This window comes from Mus caroli, chromosome 12 (assembly GCF_900094665.2).
Source record: "Mus caroli chromosome 12, CAROLI_EIJ_v1.1, whole genome shotgun sequence".
In the NCBI taxonomy this organism is placed as follows: domain Eukaryota; kingdom Metazoa; phylum Chordata; class Mammalia; order Rodentia; family Muridae; genus Mus; species Mus caroli.
The window spans coordinates 29,737,984-29,761,950 of NC_034581.1; the positions used below are offsets into that span (position 1 = coordinate 29,737,984).

Consider the following 23,967-nt stretch of genomic DNA (forward strand, 5'->3'; position numbering starts at 1 on the left):
GAAAAAGAAAAAGAAAAAGAAAAAGAAAAAGAAAAAGAAAAAGAAGAAAAAGAAAAAGAAAAAGAAAAAGAAGAAATGGGGTCAGGCCAGGGGAAATGACTCCTTTGGTGAAAGGTCCTATTTCCAGAACTCACATAAAAGTTGAATCCAGCAGTGTGTGTCCAGTGATGGGGGAAGGGATGTATAGGCAGATTCCTAAAACTCACTGGCCAACCAGTCTAGCCGAATCAGTGAGCCCCTGATTCACCGAGAAGTCCATCTCAAAGGCTAAGGTGAAGGCAGTCAAGGGAGACACCCAGCATGAACCTCGAGCCCCTAAATGTACCCACACATATGTGCACATACACAAACACATATCATGCACACATGCATACATACACGTGAAAAGAAAAGCAACCACCTCAGACCCTGTAGATCAGCGTCCACTGGGCTAAGTCTCTAGAGAGAAAGGAAGCCTGCTTTATATGTGGTCATCTGTGGGTCTGACTGCTTTCTGCAGCCCAAGCCATGGCTCAGGACCGTAAAAGAACACTGTACACAGATGGCTAGCCTGGGGAAAGCTCCAAGTTCAAAGCTGAATTCTGGGCTTGCGGTGCAGCTCGATGGGAGAGCATGAGCACCCCACGCACGAGGGCCTGGGTTCAGTCCCCTGAATCCCCCAAGCCAAAGAAAATATAGCTGCCACTGAGTACACCTCATAAAGTCAAAAATCCTAAATTAAACCCTAAGTCAGAGGCGTCTGGAGCAAGGAGCTGGACAGAGAAAACAGAGCTCAAGACGTAATCTTTTGCTATGTCTGTTTTGTCAGAAAGAAAATATTTTTTAAGCAAATGGGAAGGATGTCATAGGGAAAGGGCTCAGAGTGGGCAGGGTCATTTGCACAGGAGGAGAGGTGGGCTCTGAACCCAAGGAGGCATGAAGTCCCACTGAGTGCAGCAAAATCACGACCCTAGAAAAATGACTTAGAGAAAGAAAAGAGCAGTTTTCATTTCTGAAGTCTCCTTGGCAGGCAGCAGTATCCAGGAAGGCTGGGGGAACATTCTGGAAGCATTGAGAAGAGTGAGGATATTTCCAAATAGTCCAAGTTAGGTGCAGTAGGAGCCTGAGCCCAAGGTGGTGGCCCATTGAGGTGGTTACGTCCATGGGAGAGGACTCACGGCTGAGGGTCTGTATACACGGCATTGAGCCACGGGGAAGGAGTTAGGATGATGGTGGTATTTCAGACTCGGATGGCTGGCTCACCGTTTCTGCCACTTCCTCAAGCAGGAGGGGGTCAGTCCCATCAGAATCTGTGTGTTGGGAAGGGTCTGAGAAATATCCGCAAAGAGGCAGGCGGCAGGCACTGAATGTTTAGACCTTGGGGTCAAGAGAGAGGTAGGGCTGGAACCGAAGTGTGAGAGTCCTCCATATAGACAGGATGTCAACACTGTGGGAACAGGCAGGACCGCCCAAAGAGGGATGTGTTGAGAAAAGAGTGAAGGCCAAAGATAGGGCCCTTGGAAATGGGACAGGAAGAGGAGCCTCCGAAGCAGGGCCTGCTCAGCCTGTCTCCCTCTTCCAAGTCATAGCCATTCTTATCACCTATTCACTGGTCACTTTGTCCTTAGTCCCTTCTCATCCACTTCCTCCTGGCCAGCAAGCCAACACACTGCTGTCTGCTCTCAGTCCGTGGCTTATCGTCTTTGCCTGCGATGCTCTCTCCCATGATGCTCTCTGCCTGCCACGCCCTCTCCCATGATGCTCTCTGCCTGCCACGCCCTCTCCCGTGATGCTCTCTCTGTGTGTACCACCATACATTCCACATCCCTCGTTCTTCCTGCTCAGGGGTTACAGTGGTGCCCTCAGCATGGTGGCCTGTTGGCAGTTGTGCAAACAAGAGGCCACTGTGACTAACACTTCTCGAACTGAATGTCACACGGAACCAGATGGGCCCATTGAAGGGGACCGTGCAATTTCCCGAAGGCAGCGACCTTCTGTTGAGAAGTGTTTGGATTGGCTCAGTATCCAATGGAAATGCAGTGTGTGCCCCGTGTTTCATTCTAAAGTATCAGCCACCTTGAAAAAAAAAAACTATGAAATGAATTTTCTACAGTATATGTTCTTTAACCTGATAGAGCCACAATATTATCTTTTCAACATACAGTTAGTGAGCTAGTCCACGTTCCTGGCCTCACAGCAACCTCATCCCGCCCCCAGTTGTTGAAGTCCTGTGCATCTTTTACCTTTGTGGCACATCTAAGTTTGCAGGAATATGCACCCCATTGCCAGATGACGTTTAGTCCTAGCAGAGAACTCTGGCAGAGTCACAAACTCAAGTGGTCCCAAGCACACTTAAACTCCGTCGTAATTGAATCCAGTTTCTTGTTTTAAAACTGTTGTGAATTTAAATATTTAGAATTCCGTTCCCAGCTCCAGAGAGCAGCCGTCATACTGCACAAGCTAAGTAGTCACCAGCGGCTGCTATCAGAGAGCTCAGACCTTGTCGTGTTTCTGAGTGACCCCACGTGGGGACCTGTGGGTCTTGGATTTGCTGGTCTTGTGAAGTGGAAGGGACACATGGTCCTTAATTGTGTTAGCAGCCTGGTATTCTGGACCTGCAGGGAGACCCATAGATAATGTCCAGCCAGAGGCCCCTTCCAAATGAGTTCTCAATTGACCCATAAGGCCACAGAAACACACAAGATTGCCTGCCTATAGAGTTGGCTGACTTGACAAGGAATTGGACAGCAGGTATCAGGATTGCCTTTCACAAGTAGCTCAGGTTTGAATGCATGGCTATAAACAGTGCCTCCTTGTCAGGCTGATGTATCTCTGAGTATTTTCACACCAAGTTGAACAGTCTGCAGTTGTATGGTTTTGCTCTTCCTATGGCTTAGCAGGGAGTGGGAAACACTTTAAATAAAAAGAAAGGGTGGGGTGGACTTGATCGTTCATGTGTTTAGACCCAGTGCTTCGGGGGCACAGGCTATCCGTGTCTGTACAGTGAGTTTCAGGCCAGCCAGGGCTGCAATAGCGAGACCCTGTCTCAAAAATAAATAGTCCAACAAACATAGAAAATGTTTAAAAGAAGAAAGGGGGAGGCTGGTGAGATGCCCTAGCAGGTGAAATGCTTGCCATAAGCTTGGTGACCCGAGTTCTGTCCTGAGAAGTAGCTCCACAGTGTTGTGGAGCTCCACACAAACCGTGTGCCATCCATGTGCCCACACACACACAATGAAAAGAGGGAAAGACGTGGGCAGGAGGAGCCAGGTCTGGGAGTACAGGCCTGTGAGCTCAGCTACTTGGAGGTCCGTGTCAGGAGGATTAAAAGTTCAGAGTCTGCCAGGGCTCCAGAGTGAGTTCAAAGCCAGATTGGACAATTTAGCAAGACTCTGTCTCTGAGATAGGTCAGGGGAGGAACTCAGCAAGAAAGTGTTCGTCCAACATTGCAGGAGGCTTTGCTCACCAGCATTACAAGAAAGAAAGAGGGAGAGGAAAGGGGGGAGAAAGAGGAAGACAGCGTCCCCATGCCATTAAATCTGTCTCCTTTGAACTGCCTTAATCCTTCCCCTGCAGCTCTCTGAGCACTCTCCTCCAGTTTACCTGCCTGTTGGAGATCACCCCTGAGGAAGGCAGAAGCGACAGAGCCCTTGGCTGATGTTCCTGTAGGCCACAATGACACAGGGAGATGGGCAAATGATTTAGTCCCTGAGCAAAAGATAACTGGGAATGTGCCCATATACCCAGCACATGAACCCATGATCCCAGCGCTCAGAATGCTGGGGGAGGGGGGGGGGTGACTCCATCGCAAGAGAGAGAGAGAAGAAACAATGGTTGTTTGGTCTTTTGAGCCACATTGACCATTTCATCCTTTATTATGAACCTCTGCTCTGCCAGGGACCAGGCTCTGGCAGAGTGACTGCCAGCCAGGATAACTTTGTCACCTGCTGTCCCTTCCCACCACAGCCAGCCCTGGTGAATAGATAGATGATGTTGGCTGATGTGGGCAAGAGGCAGGGGAGAGATGGGAAGAGGTTTTCCTCCCATGGATGGCTTGTTGCCTTCTCCTTGGGCCTTATCAACCTGCACGTGTGTGTTGAATGCTAAATGTGCTCCACTATTAAAAATGCAGGAGATGAGCCTGCTGTTCCAGAAGGAAAATGAGCCAAAGCAGAAGAAAAAGCAGCAGGCTCCTGGCCTCCCTGTGCACACCCTACCGCACGGTGGGGGAGGGGCTCCCTCTTTCCAGACGGCCCCTCCCAAAATGCTTGGAAATGGGAGGTGAGTCTTCTGGGAGAGAGGGGACATGTGGGAGTTCATGTGTCCTGGATGTCTTCCCAGTGCTTTATGGAGAGGACCCAGCCAGATGCCTGTGGGAGAGACTTGGGGCTTAGCTCTTCTAGCCTAGTGCTGGCACGAATCAGGGGTTGGTTCCCAGAAGCCATAGGGAGTCATATTGGGGTGTCCATGCAGGCTGTGAAATCTTTGCCTTCCCAGTACACGCTCTCCCTACACACACACACACACACACACTCACTCACTCATATACACTTGCACTCACTCACACAGATACACACACACTCATATACACTCGTGTACACACTCAGACATGCACACACACTTGCATACACACTCACACACATGCACATGCATACACACAGACACACAGACACAGACATACACACACAGTCACAAACACACACACACACTCACACACACACATGCTCACTGTGCTGCTCAGAACTCGTCAGTGGCTTTCGATTGTTTGCCTACAGAGACAGAGAGCATATGAATGAAAAGGAATGAATGAGAATGTTTTTTCTAAATGTGTTTGTTCTTCTCTGAAGTAAATGGGAGCAGCTGGTCACAGAGTCCCTGGCCATTACCTTGCTGTGTTTAGGGTTCTCCTTAAAGGGAGAGCCTGGGCATGGGATGCCAGGGCCATTTCTGGTGTCTCCTCTCAACACTCCCTGACAGGAACATGGAAGATGTTCTTTAAGGAATCCCCATTTCTCTCCTGGGTCGGAATTGGCACTAGGGCTCGGAGACTTTCATGCTCTGGCCCTGGTACCCCGTAACAGGCTCTCTGAAAGGACATCTTACAGCTCCAGTAGTGGGAGCCAGTGACCTCTGGTGGCCAGAAAGGGAAGTGCACCCACTTGCTGCTCCCGAGACTAGCCAGCTCTAAGCCATTGCCAGGGACTAACTCACTCTTCCAGAATCCACTTAACCCCAAGTCCCTAGCCCCGCCCTCAGTGGCCTTCATGCTGTCTCTGAAATGATGTGAATCTTGTTGACCAGCCGTCTCAGTTGTGTGTCCCGGGTTCTTAGTTACCGGGAACAATGCACGGAGCATTTGATAGGGTCTGGAGCTGTCCTTGAGACCTTGAGACCGCAGCCCACAGCTGCTCCCAAGGGCAGCCTGTGCAGCATCCGATGCCCTACTGCATTCAGACCACTCTTTAGCGTGCTGAGTCTCCCACAGTCCGAGGGTACTCGGGCTCTCCAGGAATACTTAGCACCCCTTGGTCCCCTGGTGGGGCTGGAGAGCCCTTTCTAAGCTCCACACCTTTAGAAGAATAAGAGAAGACTGTGGAGAACAGGGCCTCCTTCATCCCACTGAACAGCCTAGAGATATACAGATAGCCTCCCCTAGAAGACAAGGTGCCCTGGAACCTCAGAGTCCCCGTGCTGCTCAAGTGCAGGAATTGTCTGATGTCAGTAGGCGGGGCTTCCTGCTTACTCCTCTGGCAGAAAGCCCCATCCACATGCAAGCTGTAGTGACTCACCCAATCTTGGCAGTGCCTAAGGACTGAGACATAGGATGCGGAGCCCTGGACAGGGGGTCTCTGAGTATGGAATGGCTTGTTCCCTTCTTCCATGTTTGTCTCTCCACTGTAGCCCCAGGATTGGTCTTCTCTGCGTGAGTTTGGAAGCCACCTGCTCCCACCTGTCTGTTGCCTCCCACTCTGTCCACTGCAACCGATAAGGACAGAAGGGACAAAGGGTTTCTGACGGTGACCACGGCTTACACCTCAGGAAGGCCCATGAGAGAGTGAATGGCATGGCGTGGTTCTCTCTCTTCTGTTTCACTTCAACCTTGAGGCTGTGTTTCGCACCGAAGGGACCCTCTGGGCCATTACCTCATCCAATTGTTTCAAATGTCATGTCTTCCTTTCACTGATAAGGAAACTTAGGCAGGCCTGTGGGGCTGAGATATGTTAGTCAGGTCTGTCCCATTGAGGAAGGAGGGAAGAACTAAAACCCAGGCTTACTCACTAGCCAAGCCCTTGTCTTGTTACCCCTCACAAGGACAGAAGTCTGTAGGAGCTCACTGAGACCCTAAAGCTGGGGAGCTACATGCTTTATGCCCTCACCAGAAAGTATCCAACCACAGGATTCAGGGGCGGAACACCTCCACAGTCAGTGAATTTGCCAGAACCTTTTATGTTATTTGCTTCTGATCATTTTGTGTGTCTGGAGAATGTTTAGCGTGTGTGTGTGTTCACGTGAGTGCGTGTACTTGTGGAAGCCAATGTCAGGGGTTATCAGGTAGCATCCACATGCTTTCGTTTCGTCTTGAGACAAGGTCTCTTATTGGCCTGAGACTCACCAAGCAGGCTATGCTGGTTGGCTAGTGAGCTCCACTGATCCTGTTCCAAGTTGTCCTGCAATAGGATCACAGGCATGTTCCACCCAACCTTACACTGTGCCTGCTAGATATCAAATGTAGGCCCTCAGACTTACACAGCAAGCACTTTATCAACTGGGCTCTCTCCCCTTTCTACAAGTCATCAAAGTCAGCTTATCCAAGCTCCCGTGTTCACCCACACACCACACCCCTAACTTGTCTCAGAGAGGAAATCTCATATGTGCCCTCCTTTATAACTTTGCAATGGAGTTAAGAGGCTAAGCTTTGCAGCCCATGGTAAAGATTACTAGTGACGATGTTGTCCCCTTCATGGCCAACAGTGGGCCTTTGATGAGCTTTCCCACACATTCTGCGTACCGCCAACCACTCTGCTGCCAGGACCACTCACCCCCAGCAGCCGTGTGGTGTGCCCGCATTTCTCGGTTTACCGAGGGCGTGTTGTGTGGGAGAGGGTCCAGACCACACAGAGAGTGGTGGAGCACAGTGTTGATGTTTTCCTTTTCTGCCTTAAGATAGTATTAGATCAGCCCAGGAGATGTTCTTATCTACACGCCCTGTGGTTAGAAATCTTCTGCTATGGTTTGCTAAAGGTATTTACAAGCTGGCTTCTTGAACATTTTCCCAGATGCCTCAAAAGCAGGGTAGAGGGGGGACTACCCATTCATCAGGGTGTATGCGGTACCCACTATATCTGTTGTGGCAGGGCAGGATTCTGTGGCTGTTCTTTATACCCATTTTTTGTGACCCCTTGATTCTTAAACCTGCCAGACTGTCCCTAGTATTTGTTCAACTTCAAGGATTCCAATTAGAAATAATTTCCTGGCGGCAGCCTTTCCCCAACCCCTCAGTATATCTCCAAGTGCCAAGTAGAATTCCGACTCCAGGAATAATGTTAAAAGATCTAAATTCCTTTTTATTGGGATGTTTTAATGCTACCACCACTTGGAAGGGAGGAGGCTGAGTGAGGTGGCCTATCAGGGGGTCTGCTAATAAACCAGAGACTTTCCAGACTCTGCCAGGCCTCTCATACAAGCATGCGGATCTCTGTCAAATGAAGCGGTGGAAGAGATCAGACAGCCTCGAATTCATATCAGACACATAACCCACAGCACAAATACCATATGTCCTCACACTCCTGTCTGTCAAATCTGTCTTTACCCCACTTGTTAAGTGGAGAAAGGCTGGCAACAATTTCCGAACCATTCTCTTCAGGCATAGCTGTTGACTATAGAAGAATAAGTCATGACCAGCATGAAAGCATGGCCGGCAGGGGGCAGCTGGTCCTGCAGCCCGGTAGTGACTCTCACAATGACACCATCATGATTCTCCACCTCTGCTCTTTTGCAGACATCACTGGGCAGGGAGGGGAATCTGCTTGATGCCAAGAGAACCATTTTTCTTAAAGCCAGAAGACCTGCCTTGGTCTAGAAAGATCAATTCAGACAGGCCAAGCACACAATGAAGAAGACATGGGGAACCAGAGCAGCACAAGAGAAACAGAAGGTAGACACCTCCCTGTGGTACCAGGGGTTGAGGGAGGGCCCATTTCCACACTGCAATGCCTCCCCAGGCCCGAGAGGAGGCACAGACATAACGAGGTGATAAAGGCTCCCAACATCTTCGACACAGCCGGAATGAAATACAGCCCTGGGCTCCCTGAAAGAGTTTGTGCCAAGCCCACAAAACAGGCATTTTTAAAGCAGCAGGGGCTTCATGGGGGGGGGGAATCCTCTTTACTTCTTAAACACCTCAAAAGGAGGATAGTAGGGAGTTTATAAATGCAATGAAAGTATCCGTCCCTCGAGATGGAAGGGGAAGGACTTTGGGTTTTTTTTCTTTTTGGCTCCCTTCCCAGGCTTGTTTATCTCCTTCACACACACACACACACACACACACACACAGAGAGAGAGAGAGAGANAGAGAGAGAGAGAGAGAGAGAGAGAGAGAGAGAGAGAGAGAGAGAGAGAGTTCCTTGCCAGTCTATGTTCTGGGTGCTGCCACCTAGCCAGTTCCTACCAATTCCTCACCACCCGTAAGATTTTCACTTGCTGCGGTGGCACGCAGAGACAGTGGGAGAGTTGGCCACCCTGTGAAATCACAGGTTGGGAATATTTGGCTTCTTTGCAGGGGCTGGGGGGAATTAAACTCTATGTACTTCAGGGCTTACCGCCACCTGAAGGAGCCACACTTTGTTGCCTGCCTGAGGCTGACACATTACTATCTAGAAAGGGGAAGGGGGAGTGTGGGGACTGGACAGGAGAGCAGCCAAAGGCAGTCCTGAGCTGGTGGCTGGTGGCAATAGCACACTCCTGCACCGGTGGCGGTGTCACGTGAGGGCAGGAGGAAGAGCTTTGAACATGAGCCATGTCTCCCTCCTCTAAAGAAGATGGAGTGCTGAGGGTCCGTTGTCTGTCACTGTGTAGCACTATCTTGTGCTCATGTATGCCCTTTGTCCAACACTGCAGGGTCTTGGGCCAGTAATAGCAGAGAAAGGAGTCTGGCTAGAATTCGTACTGTGGTGAGTGTAGAGATGTCAAACTTGTGAGTCTCCCTCTCCCGCCTCTCAAGGTCATTTCTGATCCTTCTCACTATCCCACTGCCATAGAACTGCCTACTTTTCTGCTTTCCCTCAACTCCCCTTCTCAGGCTTGGCCCAAAGGCAGGTCACCTGAGAGAAGCCCATAGCTTTTACTGGAGAGACCAGCAGCCCGGGAAAAGTACCAGGGACAGCTCCCATGCGCAACATTCTTTCCTCTAGCTGGTGAGTTCTCGGAATTCCCATTGCAAAGATTTTATCCCCTCCTCTTCCTTCTGCTGACACAGGGGGCCTGCTCACCTAACACCCAGGATATTTACTTGGTGGCCAGCTCCCCTATGATTCACGATTCTAATTCCTTTAGAATTCTCCACTGGGTTCTTTTGTGCAGCATTTCCCATTCTTCATGTTTCTTCTGGTGGATTCCATCTCTAGATCCTGCCCGTGAGTATTGGTATCAGAGTACAGCTGAAGTTCTAGAAGCACTAGTGATACAGAAAATAATGGGCAGTACAAGAAAACTCCACATTAGGGGATCAAATAAGAGGCCAGGAAGTAGCCAGGCTGGGGTGGAGTTATGGGGTTAGCTGCCGTGCTGGCTGCAGTGTCAGCTCAGTACACCTGTGTGCATGTGGCTGCCTCGCAGAACACATCTGACAACAGCCTTTGACTCTAGAGGAGACATGCAGTCTGCACTGTGAGCATGGGGTACACAAGGCAATTGCTCTAGATTATCTCATCCCAGGCGTCACTCTGCTGAAGCCAGGAGCACTTCTAACAGAGACTGGAGGCCTTCTGTGTCCTCTGCATGCTTCTGAAATAAGAGCCAGATCTGCAATTTGGAAGTCCTCATGTTCCTTTCGTGAAGTAATATGGCATGTGTGTATGTGTAATCTCTATCTCTCTATATACACAATGTATATACAATATATATGTATGTAATATATGTGCATATATAACATATATGTATATATACAGACATGCATACTCACAGACTTGTTGAAGTATAACTTAGGTTGCATGAGTTTTGCGACTTGTGAAGTTGTTACTTGGTACTTTTTAAAAAGGATGGTAAAATGTATAAAATAAAAGTTACCACCTTAACCATGTTTAATGTACAGTAGTGTGGAGTATAATCACACTGTTTCACACCCAACATATAGCATCTTTTCATCTTGCAAAACTGAGATTCTAGACCGAGGTCATGTGCCCCTCTCCCCCTAAGCCCCTCCTCCTCCCCCACCCCCCTCACTCACTGTTCTGCTTTCTGTCTATGTGACTATAGCCACGGTGGGTGCCTTGTGTAAGTGGGATCCCTTGCTTGTCCTTTGCCGCTGGCTTGTTTCACTCAGCATACTGTCCTCAGGGTCCAGCCATGTGTCAGAATTTCCTTCCTTCAGAAAGCTAAAGATTAGACATCCATATGTTGCATTAATAGCCACTTCGTTTGCTTCCACCTTCTGGCTGTCACAGAGAATACTGCCGTAAACAAGAGCGTAAAGAAACCCCTTCAGGGCCTCATTTCTAAACCAGGAGGCTTGTAAAAAGCCTGTAATCCCAGCCCTTGGCACGTGGAGGCAGGATGATTAGGAGTTCAAGGCCAGCCTGGACTACTTGAGACAATTTTTCAAAGGGGAAAAAAATGTCCGGATTCCTGTGATCTGTGCTTTTTTGAATTGAAGAGATGAGCCGAGAAGAATTATATTTCATAATTTTCCTATAGTGTTGTATCTTCTGTTATCATGGTGTCTTTTTATATTCTTAGTCTGTTTTCTGCTTCTGTGAAAAATACCACAAACTGGGTGATTTTTATAATGGACAGAAATTACATCACACCATGAGAAGGCTCAGGGCTCTGATAACAAAGGGCTGTTGTCTGGTAAGGGCAGCGTGGTGGCAAAGGGTATCAGCTGATAAGGACCAGGAAAGACTAAGAGATCAGCTCTCTCTTCCTTTTATTATAAAGCTACCAGCCCCATTGTAGACAGACAGACAGACACACACACACACACACACACGAACCCACACGCGAGAGGCTTCATCTTATTCTAATTACTTCTCGAAGACACCCCCTTCCCCACACTTCTAAACACTATCCGCATATGCATCTGGAGACTTAAGTTTCTAAGCAAGTGTTGAGAGATGCATCCAGAGCTTGGTGGACCTGACTGCTGATTTCACCAGGAGTGTCTATATGGCCTTTTAGCACACTCCCACCCGAGAGAGTTTCTGGGGCTGCTCGTCAGCAGTTAACAAGTAAGCACTTAGAGACTCCCCACCTAACAGACAGCGTAGCCCCGTCTCTGTCACTCCAGCATTCTGATCACAGGGAGAGCCGTCAAGAGGCCTTGCCACTGTTCCCACTTCCCTTCTCACAGACTTGAAATCCCAAGCCACCTTTCTGCAGGCCAAGAAAACACACGGCCCAAGGGGAAAGTCTAAAATGTTCAGCCCCAGTTGGCTCTGCCGCCGTGTGCCCACTGGCAAGGACCTACAACTACCGTCTGTGGTCCCGTTTCAAAATCAGAAGGGAATGACGAGTCGCTGAAATAATTTTGTGAACAACTTGATCAAAGAAATGATCTGTGAACATGCCTTAGAGAAACGAGAGCCAGCCATGTGGACAGATAGGATTCCTCCCTGCCAAAAACAGCCTCTGTTTCATGCCCTACATTGTCTGCAGGCATTCGAGAGCCATATACTCCATCATTTGGCATTCAAACAGCTAAGCCATCTCCACTCTCAGCTCAAAGATGATTGGGGAACCGAAATGTTAGCAGTCTACCCTCCTGCCAGGAGAAAAGGAAACCTGGTGCAGAGACCAAAGCAAAACTTATTCATCTCATCTTTCAAGACACAGAGACACATCCTCCCCCCAGCACCCCCCCCCTTACAGGGTCCTCCTCGCATTAAAGAGTAGCAGAAATCAAATGCACATCCGTTACTGGGAACTAGCAGGGGAGTGGGGCGAAGGTGGCAGATTCTGAAGAGTGAATGCACACCTTTGTGCTCTCGCCTTCTTAAAATTCATCCTCTCACCTGCCAGTCTGGAGAATTGCCTATTTACATAACTAGCTGCCTAAAATGGAATATTGGATAATAGTACATGGCGGCTCACTCGATTTGAGCCCATCCTCAGGATGCGAGCACGATCCAGAAGCCCTCCGACAGCATGGTGTGCCCCTCGCTGGACTGCAGCCATGCACTGTGTGGTGTGAGCCTGTCAGTACTCTGGGAGCTAAGCAGATGTCAGGCCCGGATGGGGCTGGGGTGGGGAGACTCTCACGAGCAGGAGGATGGGGGGGGGGACCTGATTCCACAGTGGCAGGCTGTCTGCAGGGCACAGACAACCTGTCTTCCTGGGCTTCACAGTGGTGGCCTTGTTTTGCCCAAGGTGCTGTGTCAGAGAGAAGCCACATAGAGGGCCTGAGAGGGGGGCGGAATCAGAGGATTCATGGGGACAGCCAGCCTGGGAGGCAATCAGTCTGCTCTTATCCACCCCGGGCACCGTGCCAGCCTCTCACCCCCTGTTGGTCCTTTACCCGGCACAGATCTCCCTCCCACCAAAACGGGGAATCACGCTGCTCGCTTACAGCAGGAGCATAAATAAGTGATAAGGAAGTGTTGTGATAACGATAAGCGGGGGTGTAGCTCCTCGGTGGACCAGATCTATCAAAGAAGGCGGTGGTGCATGTGTGTTCCTTTATTTTTCAGCGTTCCAGTGCCCGTAGTCAGTTTAGAGAAAATTCCTAACCTAGTGAAGGCAGATGGTGCCAATGTCAAAATGAACTCTACAACCACTACTGCAGCCACTTCCTCCTCCTCTGCCGTCTCCACCCCGCCTTTAATTAAGCCCACCTTGATGTCCAAGTCAGTGCCACCTTCACCAGAGAAGATCTTAAATGGCAAGGGGATTCTGTCAGCCACCATAGACAAGAAGCACCCAAATGGCACCAAAAACAGCAACAAGCCTTACCGGAGACTTTCAGGTATGTGTCCCTGTGGTTAGAGTCTGGTTCACGGTAAGATGACAACTGAGTCCCATCTGTAACCAGTGATGTGTTCGTAGAGGCAAACAGCTGTTTGGTTTGAACAGCGATCTGGAGTGTAGCTGCAAGTAGGACTGGCACCCGAGAGTACCAGGGAGATGGTGCTCTCATCCCCCAATGCAGATAAGGTCCCCAGCCAAGTTTTGAATTTGGCTGAAGCTATCCTAGAAGTCCAGGAAGCAAGGGGCTTTCTGTACCAAACAACAGTTGTGGACTCCGAGGGTCTTGTGAGCCTAGTGGCCATACACCACTGTGAAGGAGGACTGTCTATTGGGATAGCTTGATAGCTCATGGCAGGCTGGGGAAGAACAGACCAATCAGCCACTGTGCCACACAGGGAACGATCACCTCTGCCCTTTGGCCTCCTGGCTTCCTGGGTTGATTCTGCATTTGAGGCTGTGGCTGAGTTCTCTTTTAGAGTCAAGCTGGAATTCCCATTGGGACCAGCATAGCAGATGAGGATGTGGGGAGGTCTCTCAGGTCCCTGCTCAGCCCCCGGAACAGACACATGGCCACTCAGAGGTGACAGTTGCTGTCTCAAAGGAGGATGTTTGCTTCGGGTCTGTTGTAGAACTAAACCTGGCTTGTTCTGCTTTCTCCAAATGACCAGAAGCTATGAGTTTCACATGGGTTCTATGTAATGGTAGCTAGGAAGAACAAAGTACAGAGAAAGCCATCCTTGAGAGAAAAGGGGGGGTGGTTTTATCTTTTGCTTCAGGCATGGTTTGTAAGCACCCAAGGTGTGAGTAATTTTTTTAAATTCTACTTCATATTTAATTGGATTTTTTGCCTTATATTTGTATTTAAAAATTATATTTAAAAGTACTTGGGCCTACCCAAAAGCATTCAAACGAAATAGCCCCACACCTCTCTCCACGGCCTGTACGTCCACAATGACAGTAAAGGGAGAAAGTGATGAGGCTTCACGTTATGGATCAAGTCCTTCATTGCTTCCCAAATGGAGTGTGTCCATCCCAGGGTGTGTAGGGGGAGGGGGTCAGCCTGGGAAGTGCCCAGAGGCTGTGGGTTTGCTGCAATAATAGTACCGTGGCTTCTTCCAGCCTATATCCAGGATATAAACTGGAGTGTGTATGTGGGGGGGTGAATTTGTGTTTTGTGGGTTATCTTGTCTCAATGGGTCCTTTGCTAGTTTCTACCTCTCTCACACCTTCAACAGCCAACTCCTGCCCCTAGTCAAAACCCCATTCAGTTCCAACCTGAGGGGCTGGCGTGTGTCTGGGCACAGGCCTAACTCCGATAGACCCAAGTGAAAGACCTCAACCGCAGGCCTGACACCCACTCACTCACTGCCTGCTGGACAGAGCTGTCTGCAGGAAGGAAGGGGGCATTTTGATGGCCCTGGTGGGAGGACAGTTTGTACACAGCATCCCAGCTTCCTTTGCAACATCCTTCTGATCCCCCAGACTTGAATATAGAACATTTATTTATTATGGTTCCAGTTTACACCAGCAAATGCTGACAGTTTCTGGCCAAGGAACTCTCTTCAGTTTGCTGCCGTCAAGGCCATTCCAGACACCTCACATTTCTAGAGGCCTGGCACCCTTCCTAATTACCCCCTCTCCACCATTAAACATTGCCACCCTTCATGCCCAGAGAGCTATGAGAATATCTGCTCTACCGGACTCAGGTGTCTGCTGGTGCTGACCAGAGACAGCACACATCTTCAGAAAGCCCGGGGCTCCCTCAAAGGTTGCCACACATTCCCACATCGTGCAGGTGTGGTTAAGCATTTTTAGTAATTCCCAAAGAGATGAAGAGGCTGGCGGCATCTGGAGGACAGTTAGCAGTCACTTCCATGGAAGCAATCAACACTCCAGGCAGTGAGGAGGAAGTGAAGAAAGCCCTCCCTCCCTCAGGCATCCTTCATCTCCCAGGCCAGTGTGTCCTGTCTGATCCTCCTGTGCAGCATCTGGACCAGGGCTACAGGCAAAGTGAGGTGTAAGGTTAGCAGCCTGTGTTCCTTGTGCCTTCAAGTTCAGCCCCACAGAGGAGCATAGCCACACTTTCTCCTGCCCCTGCCGGAGGCACTGCCAATTCCAGGTCAGAGATGTGACTTATCTATGAGGTTGCGTGGAAAGCCTTCACCAAGGGCTTTGTAAAGCATGGGAAAGGCCACCCTGACAAGTCAGTGAACATGCTCCCACTTAAATGGATAAACCAGGAAGGCAGAGGTGGGGCTGGGGACATGCATGGATTCTCCAGGCAGCCTTCAAAGGAAGCAGGCATCCTTAGGTCTCCAGTGGTGCTTTCTGCTCTGCAGCCACTATGCCCAAAGCACCAAGGACCTGTGGGACTATTTTAAATAAAATAAAGTATTTGCAAACTGCATGGTCCTACCCTCCTGCCCTCTGCCCTGTCCCCTACGCCGCCCTGTATCAGACTCAGAAAGTCTGGGTTCAGAGTGCAGCACCGATTTCCCTGAGTGGTTCTTGAAACATTTTAGCAGCTGGTTGGGGGAAGAGAAAAAGAAGAAGAAGAAGAAGAAGAAAAATCGTCTGACGTCACACTTGTTGGTGGATATGTGCATTTAAAAAAAAAAATGTAGTCTTTAATGCCAAATCCTATTTAGTCTCCTTTTTTTTTTCTTACATTTTTGTTTGTTTCTTAAACCAGAGAGAGAATTTGACCCAAATAAACACTGTGGAGTATTGGATCCCGAGACAAAGAAACCTTGCACAAGATCCCTCACCTGCAAGGTATTTCTCTTTCCATAAAAAAAATACTTCCTGCTCTTGCTGGGGCCTTTGTCGAAATGTTTGCATGCCACTCTCTGCACACGGCAGGGTGTGGAACCTCGACATGACCTCCAGCTGTTCTTTGTAAGGGAAATGGCTTTCTTCTCTGTCCATGGTAGCATAGTGCCTGCCTCAATCTGGCTGGCTTTTTAAGGGGAAGAGAGAGAGGGAGAGAGAGAGAGAGGGGAAACAAAAACACCCTAGGCTTCCCGTGTTACTTGGGAGGCCAGACAGTAAATTGTATTTATAGGCACTCACAGGCGGTTCTAAAGCCTGCTACGTTTTAATGTATGCAGGAGCGGCGGCGGCGGCGGCAGCGCCCAGAAAGGCAGCCCGGAGGGGAGGATGAGATACTGCGCTCTGATCTAGCCACTCGGGGTGACCAGGGGACAGGCGGACCTCAGGCCTCCGCTACGGGGTAGCCTCAAACCCCAGGTTTCCTCCTGTCCTTCTAGTGCCTCTTTGGACCCAGGCTCTCCCCTCTCTGCCTGGTGGCCCTGAATGCATGGGCCAACTGGAGCCTCCTACCCACACGTGGATTGACTTTAGCTTTCCCTTGCGGGTGACTTTCATCCGAGGCTGTCCTGGGTTCTACGCAGAAGCTATCTCATGCCATTTGTCTGGAGGAAGCCTTGGCTTCTTGACACCTGGAGTGTAGGGCATGGTTGCTTTCGAGCGGTCTCTGCCTCTTCCCAGCCTCAGAACAGGAGCTGTTGCCTTGAAGTTGACTTTTTCAAGCATCTTTAAATGCCTATGGTTGCAATTTCGGAAATGCAGGCCGTGGGGAAGCAGGTGTATGTGCTGATCAAAGAGGCTGTGCTTCTCCTGTCTCTTCTCCTTAGACACACTCGCTGAGCCATCGGAGAGCAGTCCCAGGCCGGAAAAAGCAATTTGACCTCCTCCTGGCGGAGCACAAAGCCAAGTCCCGGGAGAAAGAAGTGAAAGAGCACCTTCTGACTTCCGCTAGGGAGATACTTCCGAACCCTCCTGGACCCTCGCCTGATGCTCCGCAAGCATCTTCCGGGAGCACGGTGGCAGAGCCGAAAGTAGCATCCCCACCAAAATCCAGGCCACTCAACTCTGTACTTCCCAGGTAAGTCGGCACGGGCCTCGAAGCAGCCCCAGCCCCCTCAGTCCAGGCCCTCTTCCTTGCCAGCTGTTTTGTGTGTGGCCTGCCGGTTCTTTGATGAGATATTTTACCCCAACCTTCTAAGGCTCTGTGAAGTTTAAATACGATCCTGCGCCTAAGGGGCTCAGCCCCGATGCCTGCCACATGGTGTAGTCGTCAGCCTTCCTAGCAGACCTTTTTATCAGACTGTGTGTTTTTACAGAGCCAGAGTGGGCTGGAAATAAACGCTGGAAGATTGGCACTTCAACCACCAGGCGACTTCCAGGCTGCCTGCGTTTTATGTTATTTGGAGACTCCTGGGGCAGAAAGGGAAAGCCTGGGTAGATAAGTAGTTAGAATATCTTATAAGCTCCCGGGGACCTCTTGTCACTTGTCACATGGTCTTACGACTTATTTCCACCACTTCCCTATGGTCAGGATGAAGGGCACGCTGGTGCTGTTGACAGCAACCCACCTGTTTGGGGTTTTATTTGGTTGCACTAAATGGGAAGAAAAAAAAAAACAGGAAACAAAATTACAATCCATTTGGATTAAAAAAAAAACACTTTAAGATCTGTGAATGTTTGTTTTGGTGGGCAGGAGACCTATTTCCAGGTAACAGGAGTAGAACTAATCATATGCATACCAAAGTGTTATGAAGGGCTTGCTCCAGATGCAAGGCGCTATCAGGCAAGGGCAGAGGAAAAAAATGCAACTGGCCTCTGCTTTCCAAAAAATCTAGAGTTCGGAAGCCAGAGAAGACTCAAATGTCCATACTCGGCATAATAAGGAGATAATAAAATCCAGCAAGTATAAATATTGGTATTATCTGATTTTTTTTAATGCATGGATGTGTCCCAGAGGGTCATTGTTCAACCAGCAAACCAGCTTTGAGAGACTATCCATAGAAAAGAGCAGGGAGTTGTTGGCTTTTAAAGCAAACATCTGTTTGGTAGCAGTTGCTCATGATCCTCTACCTGTTGCAGTTTGAGACAAAGTGGTTCCAGTCCCGCAGCAGAATCCAGCTGTGGTTAGAGTCAAGTTCAGCCTCAGGCGCTCAGGAGCAGAGAGCCATATCTGTTAGTGTAAGATCCTGGGATAACGGCCACCGTCTTACCTTTCCATCGCTGTAGTCAGGTGTGCTGTTGCAACCCACCTTTCCATCGCTGGATACATGTGTGCTGTTGCAACCCACCTTTCCATTGCTGGATACATGTGTGCTGTTGCAACCCCCTTCTTTGAAAGAGCATTTTATAATTACTTCTCACTGTAATGCCAGCTATTGGCCAAAGGTGCCACCCTTGTTTTTAGAGTCTAGAAGACAAATCCATTCCAAACTTGTGGACTTCAGCTGTATAAATAAGTAGTAGCTCCCAGTTCTCCAAGACCCTTTTTAGATGCTTGAAACTTCAGATAAAACCAGCCCTTGTATATACTATGTTTTCTCCTATACATGTTTTCCTATGATAAAATTTAATTTATAAATTGGGGCACAATAACTAATAATAAAATAAAATAGAACAATTGTAAAAATACATTGTAACAAAATTATCGGCATTACTTATCTTGCACTTTGGGACCATGATTGTATAAAACAAAGGTTACTAAATTTCACATACTGCTATACTGTTGCAGTTGGTCTGAAAGTGGCTACTAAGGGATTGATAGAGTCAACACATGGATACATAGACAACAGTGATTGGTATCCTGGAGGGGACATGGGGGATTGCTCAGCATTTCATCACACAACTCAGGACTTCAAATGTATGAGCTGACTATGTATATAATTTTCCATTTAATAATCTTAGTCTTCACTTGACCATGAGTAACTAGAAAAGAGCAATCAGGGGTAAGGGCAGACTGTGTGGAGTGGCTTTCAAATCCTTTGTAGGTACTGGACACTTTTCTTCCATTATCACAGTACCTGATACTGGCAGACTGACCTCTACGTAAAACCATATGTATCCAGGGCCAATGTTCCCCAGACCACAGTGGACTCTTGAAGGATTCCCCAAGCAAAACTAGCTTGATAGCTTTTTGTGTGTGTGTGAGGAGTGAGAAAGAGTCTCATGAAGCCCAGACTGGCCTCGAAATCTCTACAGAGACAAGGCTGAACTTAAACTCCCCATCACGCATGTCTCATAAAATCCAACTTAGATGTCTGTTTCGTGAAACACTTCTCTCAAATTTTAGCTGATGGGGCCATGGGGCCATTCTCTATCAGTGGTGTCTGAGTTAACAGGGAAGTAGGGGGAACAGCTGCCAAAACCAGAGTGGGCAGGGAAGACCTCCAGGGTCTTCTTAGCTTTGTTCCTTGTGCTGTGGTTTTTTGTTTTGTTTTTTTTTTTTTTTTTTTTTTTAGGTGAATGTCCACTTGTAGGAAACACTGAGTGTTTATGTGTTTATGTTCTCTTTGGGAAGCAGGAGACTTGGATAAGCTTCATTTAGAAATGAATGTCTTTACAAAGAAAAGAGACAAAGCGTTATGACAAACACTAGAAAGGGGATCATTCCTTAGGACAGGGCTGGAATCTTCCAAAGTGAATGATCAGGAGCAAAGTCCTCAGGTTAGTGAAATCCTGTGCAGTCAGGTTGAAAAGGCATGGTCAAAATTTAACATCAAAATCACACAAAACCTTCAAGAGCATCTACTTGCTCCTATTAGTGATGTATGTAGTAGATATTCCATCAATACTAACAGCTAAAATGAATACTGACATCACACATAAATGGAATTCTTATAACCCTTTCCCAATTCTGGATTTTCTTTATAGAGAACCATAATGTATATTATTCATCTTTTGTTCATCTTTTCAATGACCTTATGCCCAACCCATTCTTGTCAAGGATTGTTAACAAAGAAACTTGGGTCTGGAGTTTGAAAGTCCTAACTTAAGTTGGACTTGGTGGCATATACCTGTCCTCTCAATAATTGGGATATCAAGAGTCTAACACCAGCCTCGGCTACACCGTGAGAGAGTTACACCTTAAATTAGATAAGAAGAGCTGCAACAGGGTTCGAGGCCAAACCGTCACCTCCATGCTTTCTTACTAGATAAGCTTACCCATGGCTCTGATTCCCCCCAGACTCAGGTTGTCCAGCCATTTAGGGATGGGACCAGAGAGACTACTTAGTGACTTAGAGCACTTCCTGCTCTTTCTTGTTATTTTTTTTTTCTTTAGACAGGGGTCCCCCTCCTCCATATTACTGGCTGGGCTGGAACTCACTGTGTAGATCAGGCTGGCCTCAAACTCACTGAGATCTCCTTCCCAGATGCTGGGATTAAGGGTAAATGCTACCACACCCAGTACTAACTGCTCTTGAAGAGGACCCTGGTTCAGTTTTCAGCACCCAGCTGGTAGCTCATGACCTAAAACTCCAGTTCCAGACTATTTGATTCTCTCTCTGGCCCCTAAGAGCAACAGGCACACATGTGATGCACATAAGCAAATGTCCCTAAACATGGTCATTTTGTTTTGCTATAAAAATTTATCTGACACTGGGCAATGTATAAAGAAAAGATGTTTAAGCTCACAGTTCTAGTGACTAGGAAGTCCAAGCACCACAGCACCAGCCTCTCATAGCATCTCTCTGGCTGCGTTATACATAGTGGAACAGCAGAAAGGCAAAGTGCTGTCTGCAGAGAGAACACATGTGTGGTGGTCTGAATACGCTTGGCCCATGGGAAGTAACACTATTGGGAAGTGTGGACTTGTTGGAGGAAGTGTGTCACCGTGTAGGCGGGCTTTGAGATTTCTTAGTGCATTACAGAAGAGAGTCCCCTCCTGGCTTCCCATGGAAGACAGTCTTCTTCTGTCTGCCTGTGGATTTTAAGAATGTAGAACTCTTGGCTTCTCTAGCACCAAGTCTGCTTGCACGATGCCATGTTTTCCACCATGATGATAATGAACTGAACCTCTGAGACTTTAAGCCAGCCCCAATTAAATGTTTCCCTTTATAAGAGTTGCCTTGGTCACAGAGTCTCTTTACAGCAATCAAACCTCAACTAAGACAGAAGTTGGTGCCAGAAATAGGGTCTATTATGGTTGGAAAAGCTAAATGGAAGGCTTTAGAGTTACTTCTGCCAAAGAAAGTAGTGAATCAAAAACAGTATTGTATCCCTGGAGGGATTGCAGAAATTAGTGCCCCCTTCAAGGACCTGAAAGATGCAGGGGCGTGGTTCCCACCACATCTCCCTTTAAGTCTTTCTGGCCAGCGCAGAAGACAGATGGATCGTGGAGAATGACAGTTGACTATCGAAAATTAAATCAAGTAGTAGCTCTGATTGCAGCTGCTGTAGCTGATGCATTGTCCTTTCTTGAGCCCACCTGCGCAGTAACACACTTCCTCCAACAGGGCCACACCTATTCCAACAAGCCCACATCTCCTAATAGTGCCACTTCCCATGGGCCAAGCATATTCAAACCACCACAACATGTATGAGCAAGGGAACAAGAGGTCAGGCTTCCTCTTGTATATGAAAGTTGGTGTCCTCAAAACCTAGTTATCTCCCTTGTACTACAACCTGAAGGTTCCACTACTTCAAAAACACCACCCTCTGAGAGACAGTCTACATTCAAATTATAACACACAGCCATTGACCCCATTTCTTTGTCCTCTAAGAGAACACATTTCTTGCCCCCCAAGAGACTAAGGATTATGGGTCCTAGCCCAGTCAAATGCATCTAAACTCAATTGAAAAGGAGAGGAGAGCAAAGAGTCCATCTGGGTTGTGACAGACCACACTGTAGCTCCTAGGGGGAAGGAAGCCAGTAGAAGCCAGTGCCAATAAAATGTGAGTGCTATCCTGGATTATAGACCTCACACATCTGGACCAAAGTATAAACTGGCTAATCCCAGTGGCTCTTACACTGCAAGGGATGATGTGGAGACAGGCAGACAGTCCTAAATTGATGACTGAAGACAGGGATATGTGTGGAGTTCATTGGGAGAATCTTCTTAGCACATTACATAGTCTTGCTGTCCCTGACTTCTGCATCTGTGCCTTCTAGGTCTGCGGACTTTGAAGTCAACAGACAGATGCAGCTGGTCTCATTACCTTCTCTTGTTTAGTTGTTGTTTAAGATTTGTTTTTTTATTTTATGATGTATGACTCTGTGTGTGTGTGTGTGTGTGTGTGTGTGAGTTATGATCTGTCCAACGTGGGTCCTAGGAACTCAATTCAGGTCCTCTGGAAGAACAAGTGCTTTTACTTGGCGAGCCATCTCTCCAGCTTCATTTGTTTGTTTATTTTTGTTTTGATGGGGGAAAAGACAAGCTCTTGCTATCTAGTGAGCCCAGGTTAGCCTCAAATTCACTATTTAGTTTAGGTTTCAAAATTATAATTTTTAGCTGGGTATGGTGATGCATGCCTTTCATCCCAGCAGTCAAGAGGCAGAGGCAGGAGCCAGCCTAGTCCATAAATAGTAAGTTCCAGGGAGTATGTAGAGAGGCCCTATCTCAAAACAAAAACAGAGGAAAAGAGGCATTTATACTACATGTGTCCACAGACCACCTCCTTTCTGTGTTCAGAGCTAGTTCTACCAATTCAGGGTCTTACTCAACTCTCCTTCCTAGGAATTTCCTCCTCCCACCTCCTCCCTTCTTTTATCTGGCAACTAGGACTTACTATTGAGTGTTTCAACCATCTGTTCTTTAATTAAACTTCACTTTTATCAAAGTTATATGAGTTCACAGTTCAAAAATCAAATAGTGCCTGAAAACTCAGCCTCAGCAGCAGCAGCCCCGCCAGTGGGGTGCATTTCGCTGTGCCTGTTTCCCCGGCACCTGCCCTGATGTTCCCTTCTCTGCCTCGCTTCTTCACTTTGATGGAGTAGTTCCTGCAGTAGGTGCCTGTGAAGAGGTTCATGGGAGATCAGTTTTAGAGTCCTCACCCAGCAAGCACATTTTCATTCTACCTTAATGCTGAATTGATGATCTCTGTGGGCATACAACTGGATTGGAAATCATCTCCCTGCCGAATTTTGCAGACAGTTTCCCATGACTGCCAGCACGAGGAGGCTCTACCGTGACACCTAACATCCTGACTCCCAGACAAGGACAAGCTTTTACCGCCAAAGCATGGGGCTCTGAAAGTTCTCAGGGATGTCTCCAGTGGTTTTAATTTTTATTATGTTCACATATTGGAAACTGAGTCTCACTCAGGCTAGCTTTGAACTTGAGATTCTCCCTGCCTCTGCCTTTCAAGTGCACCATCATGCCAGAGGGAACAGACATCTCTTTTGTTGTAGCTCTTTTTCTCTTTATTGAAGTGGATACTTGATAGATCTAAACAATATGAGAAAGCCTGTCCTGCCCCATTCTCTCCTCTCCTCGAATGGTTTCCTGTTGCATCTTAGACACATTTCTCCCCAGTGTTGTCTGTATTTTCCTTTCTTTGGCTTCTTCTTAGTGGAATGTTAGGCATATTTCTCTGACTTTATAATTGACTTTCTTCTTTACATTTCTTGTTCTACTTTTGTATTTTGTATTTGTATTTGTTACTTTGATTGATTGATTGATTGATTGTGTGTGTGTGTGTGTGTGTGTGTTGTGTGTGAGCACTTGGAGGCCAGTATTTTAGTGACCTCCTCTATTACTTTCTGTTCCTTTGAGAGAAGGAGCTCTCCAGATCTCTTGCTGAACCCGGAGCTCACGTTCTTCATCAGGACTGGCAGTCAGTAGTCCCTGGTGATCATTCTGTTTTCATCGTTGCTGGTGCTCGGGTTGCAGATGTGCACAGGACCACACCCAGCTTTTCCGGGAGTGCTGGATCCACACCCAAGTCCTCAGCAAACCTTCTTCTTCTTCTTCTTCTTCTTCTTCTTCTTCTTCTTCTTCTTCTTCTTCTTCTTCTTCTTCTTCTTCTTCTTCTTCTTCTTCTTCT

General features: G+C 48.0%; 1 protein-coding gene across 13 annotated transcripts in view; it reads left to right on the forward strand.

Annotated features, from left to right (window-relative positions):
- Window positions 1-23,967, forward strand: part of Atxn7l1 (ataxin 7 like 1) — a 218,800-nt gene that overhangs the window by 174,978 nt on the left and 19,855 nt on the right. For all 13 annotated transcript variants that reach the window (XM_021178812.2, XM_029484852.1, XM_021178814.2 and 10 more), the window contains 3 exons: window positions 12,882-13,156; window positions 15,851-15,933; window positions 16,815-17,065. In XM_021178812.2, coding sequence (XP_021034471.1) covers window positions 12,882-13,156; window positions 15,851-15,933; window positions 16,815-17,065 — 609 coding nt within the window. The remainder of the gene's footprint in view (window positions 1-12,881; window positions 13,157-15,850; window positions 15,934-16,814; window positions 17,066-23,967) is intronic.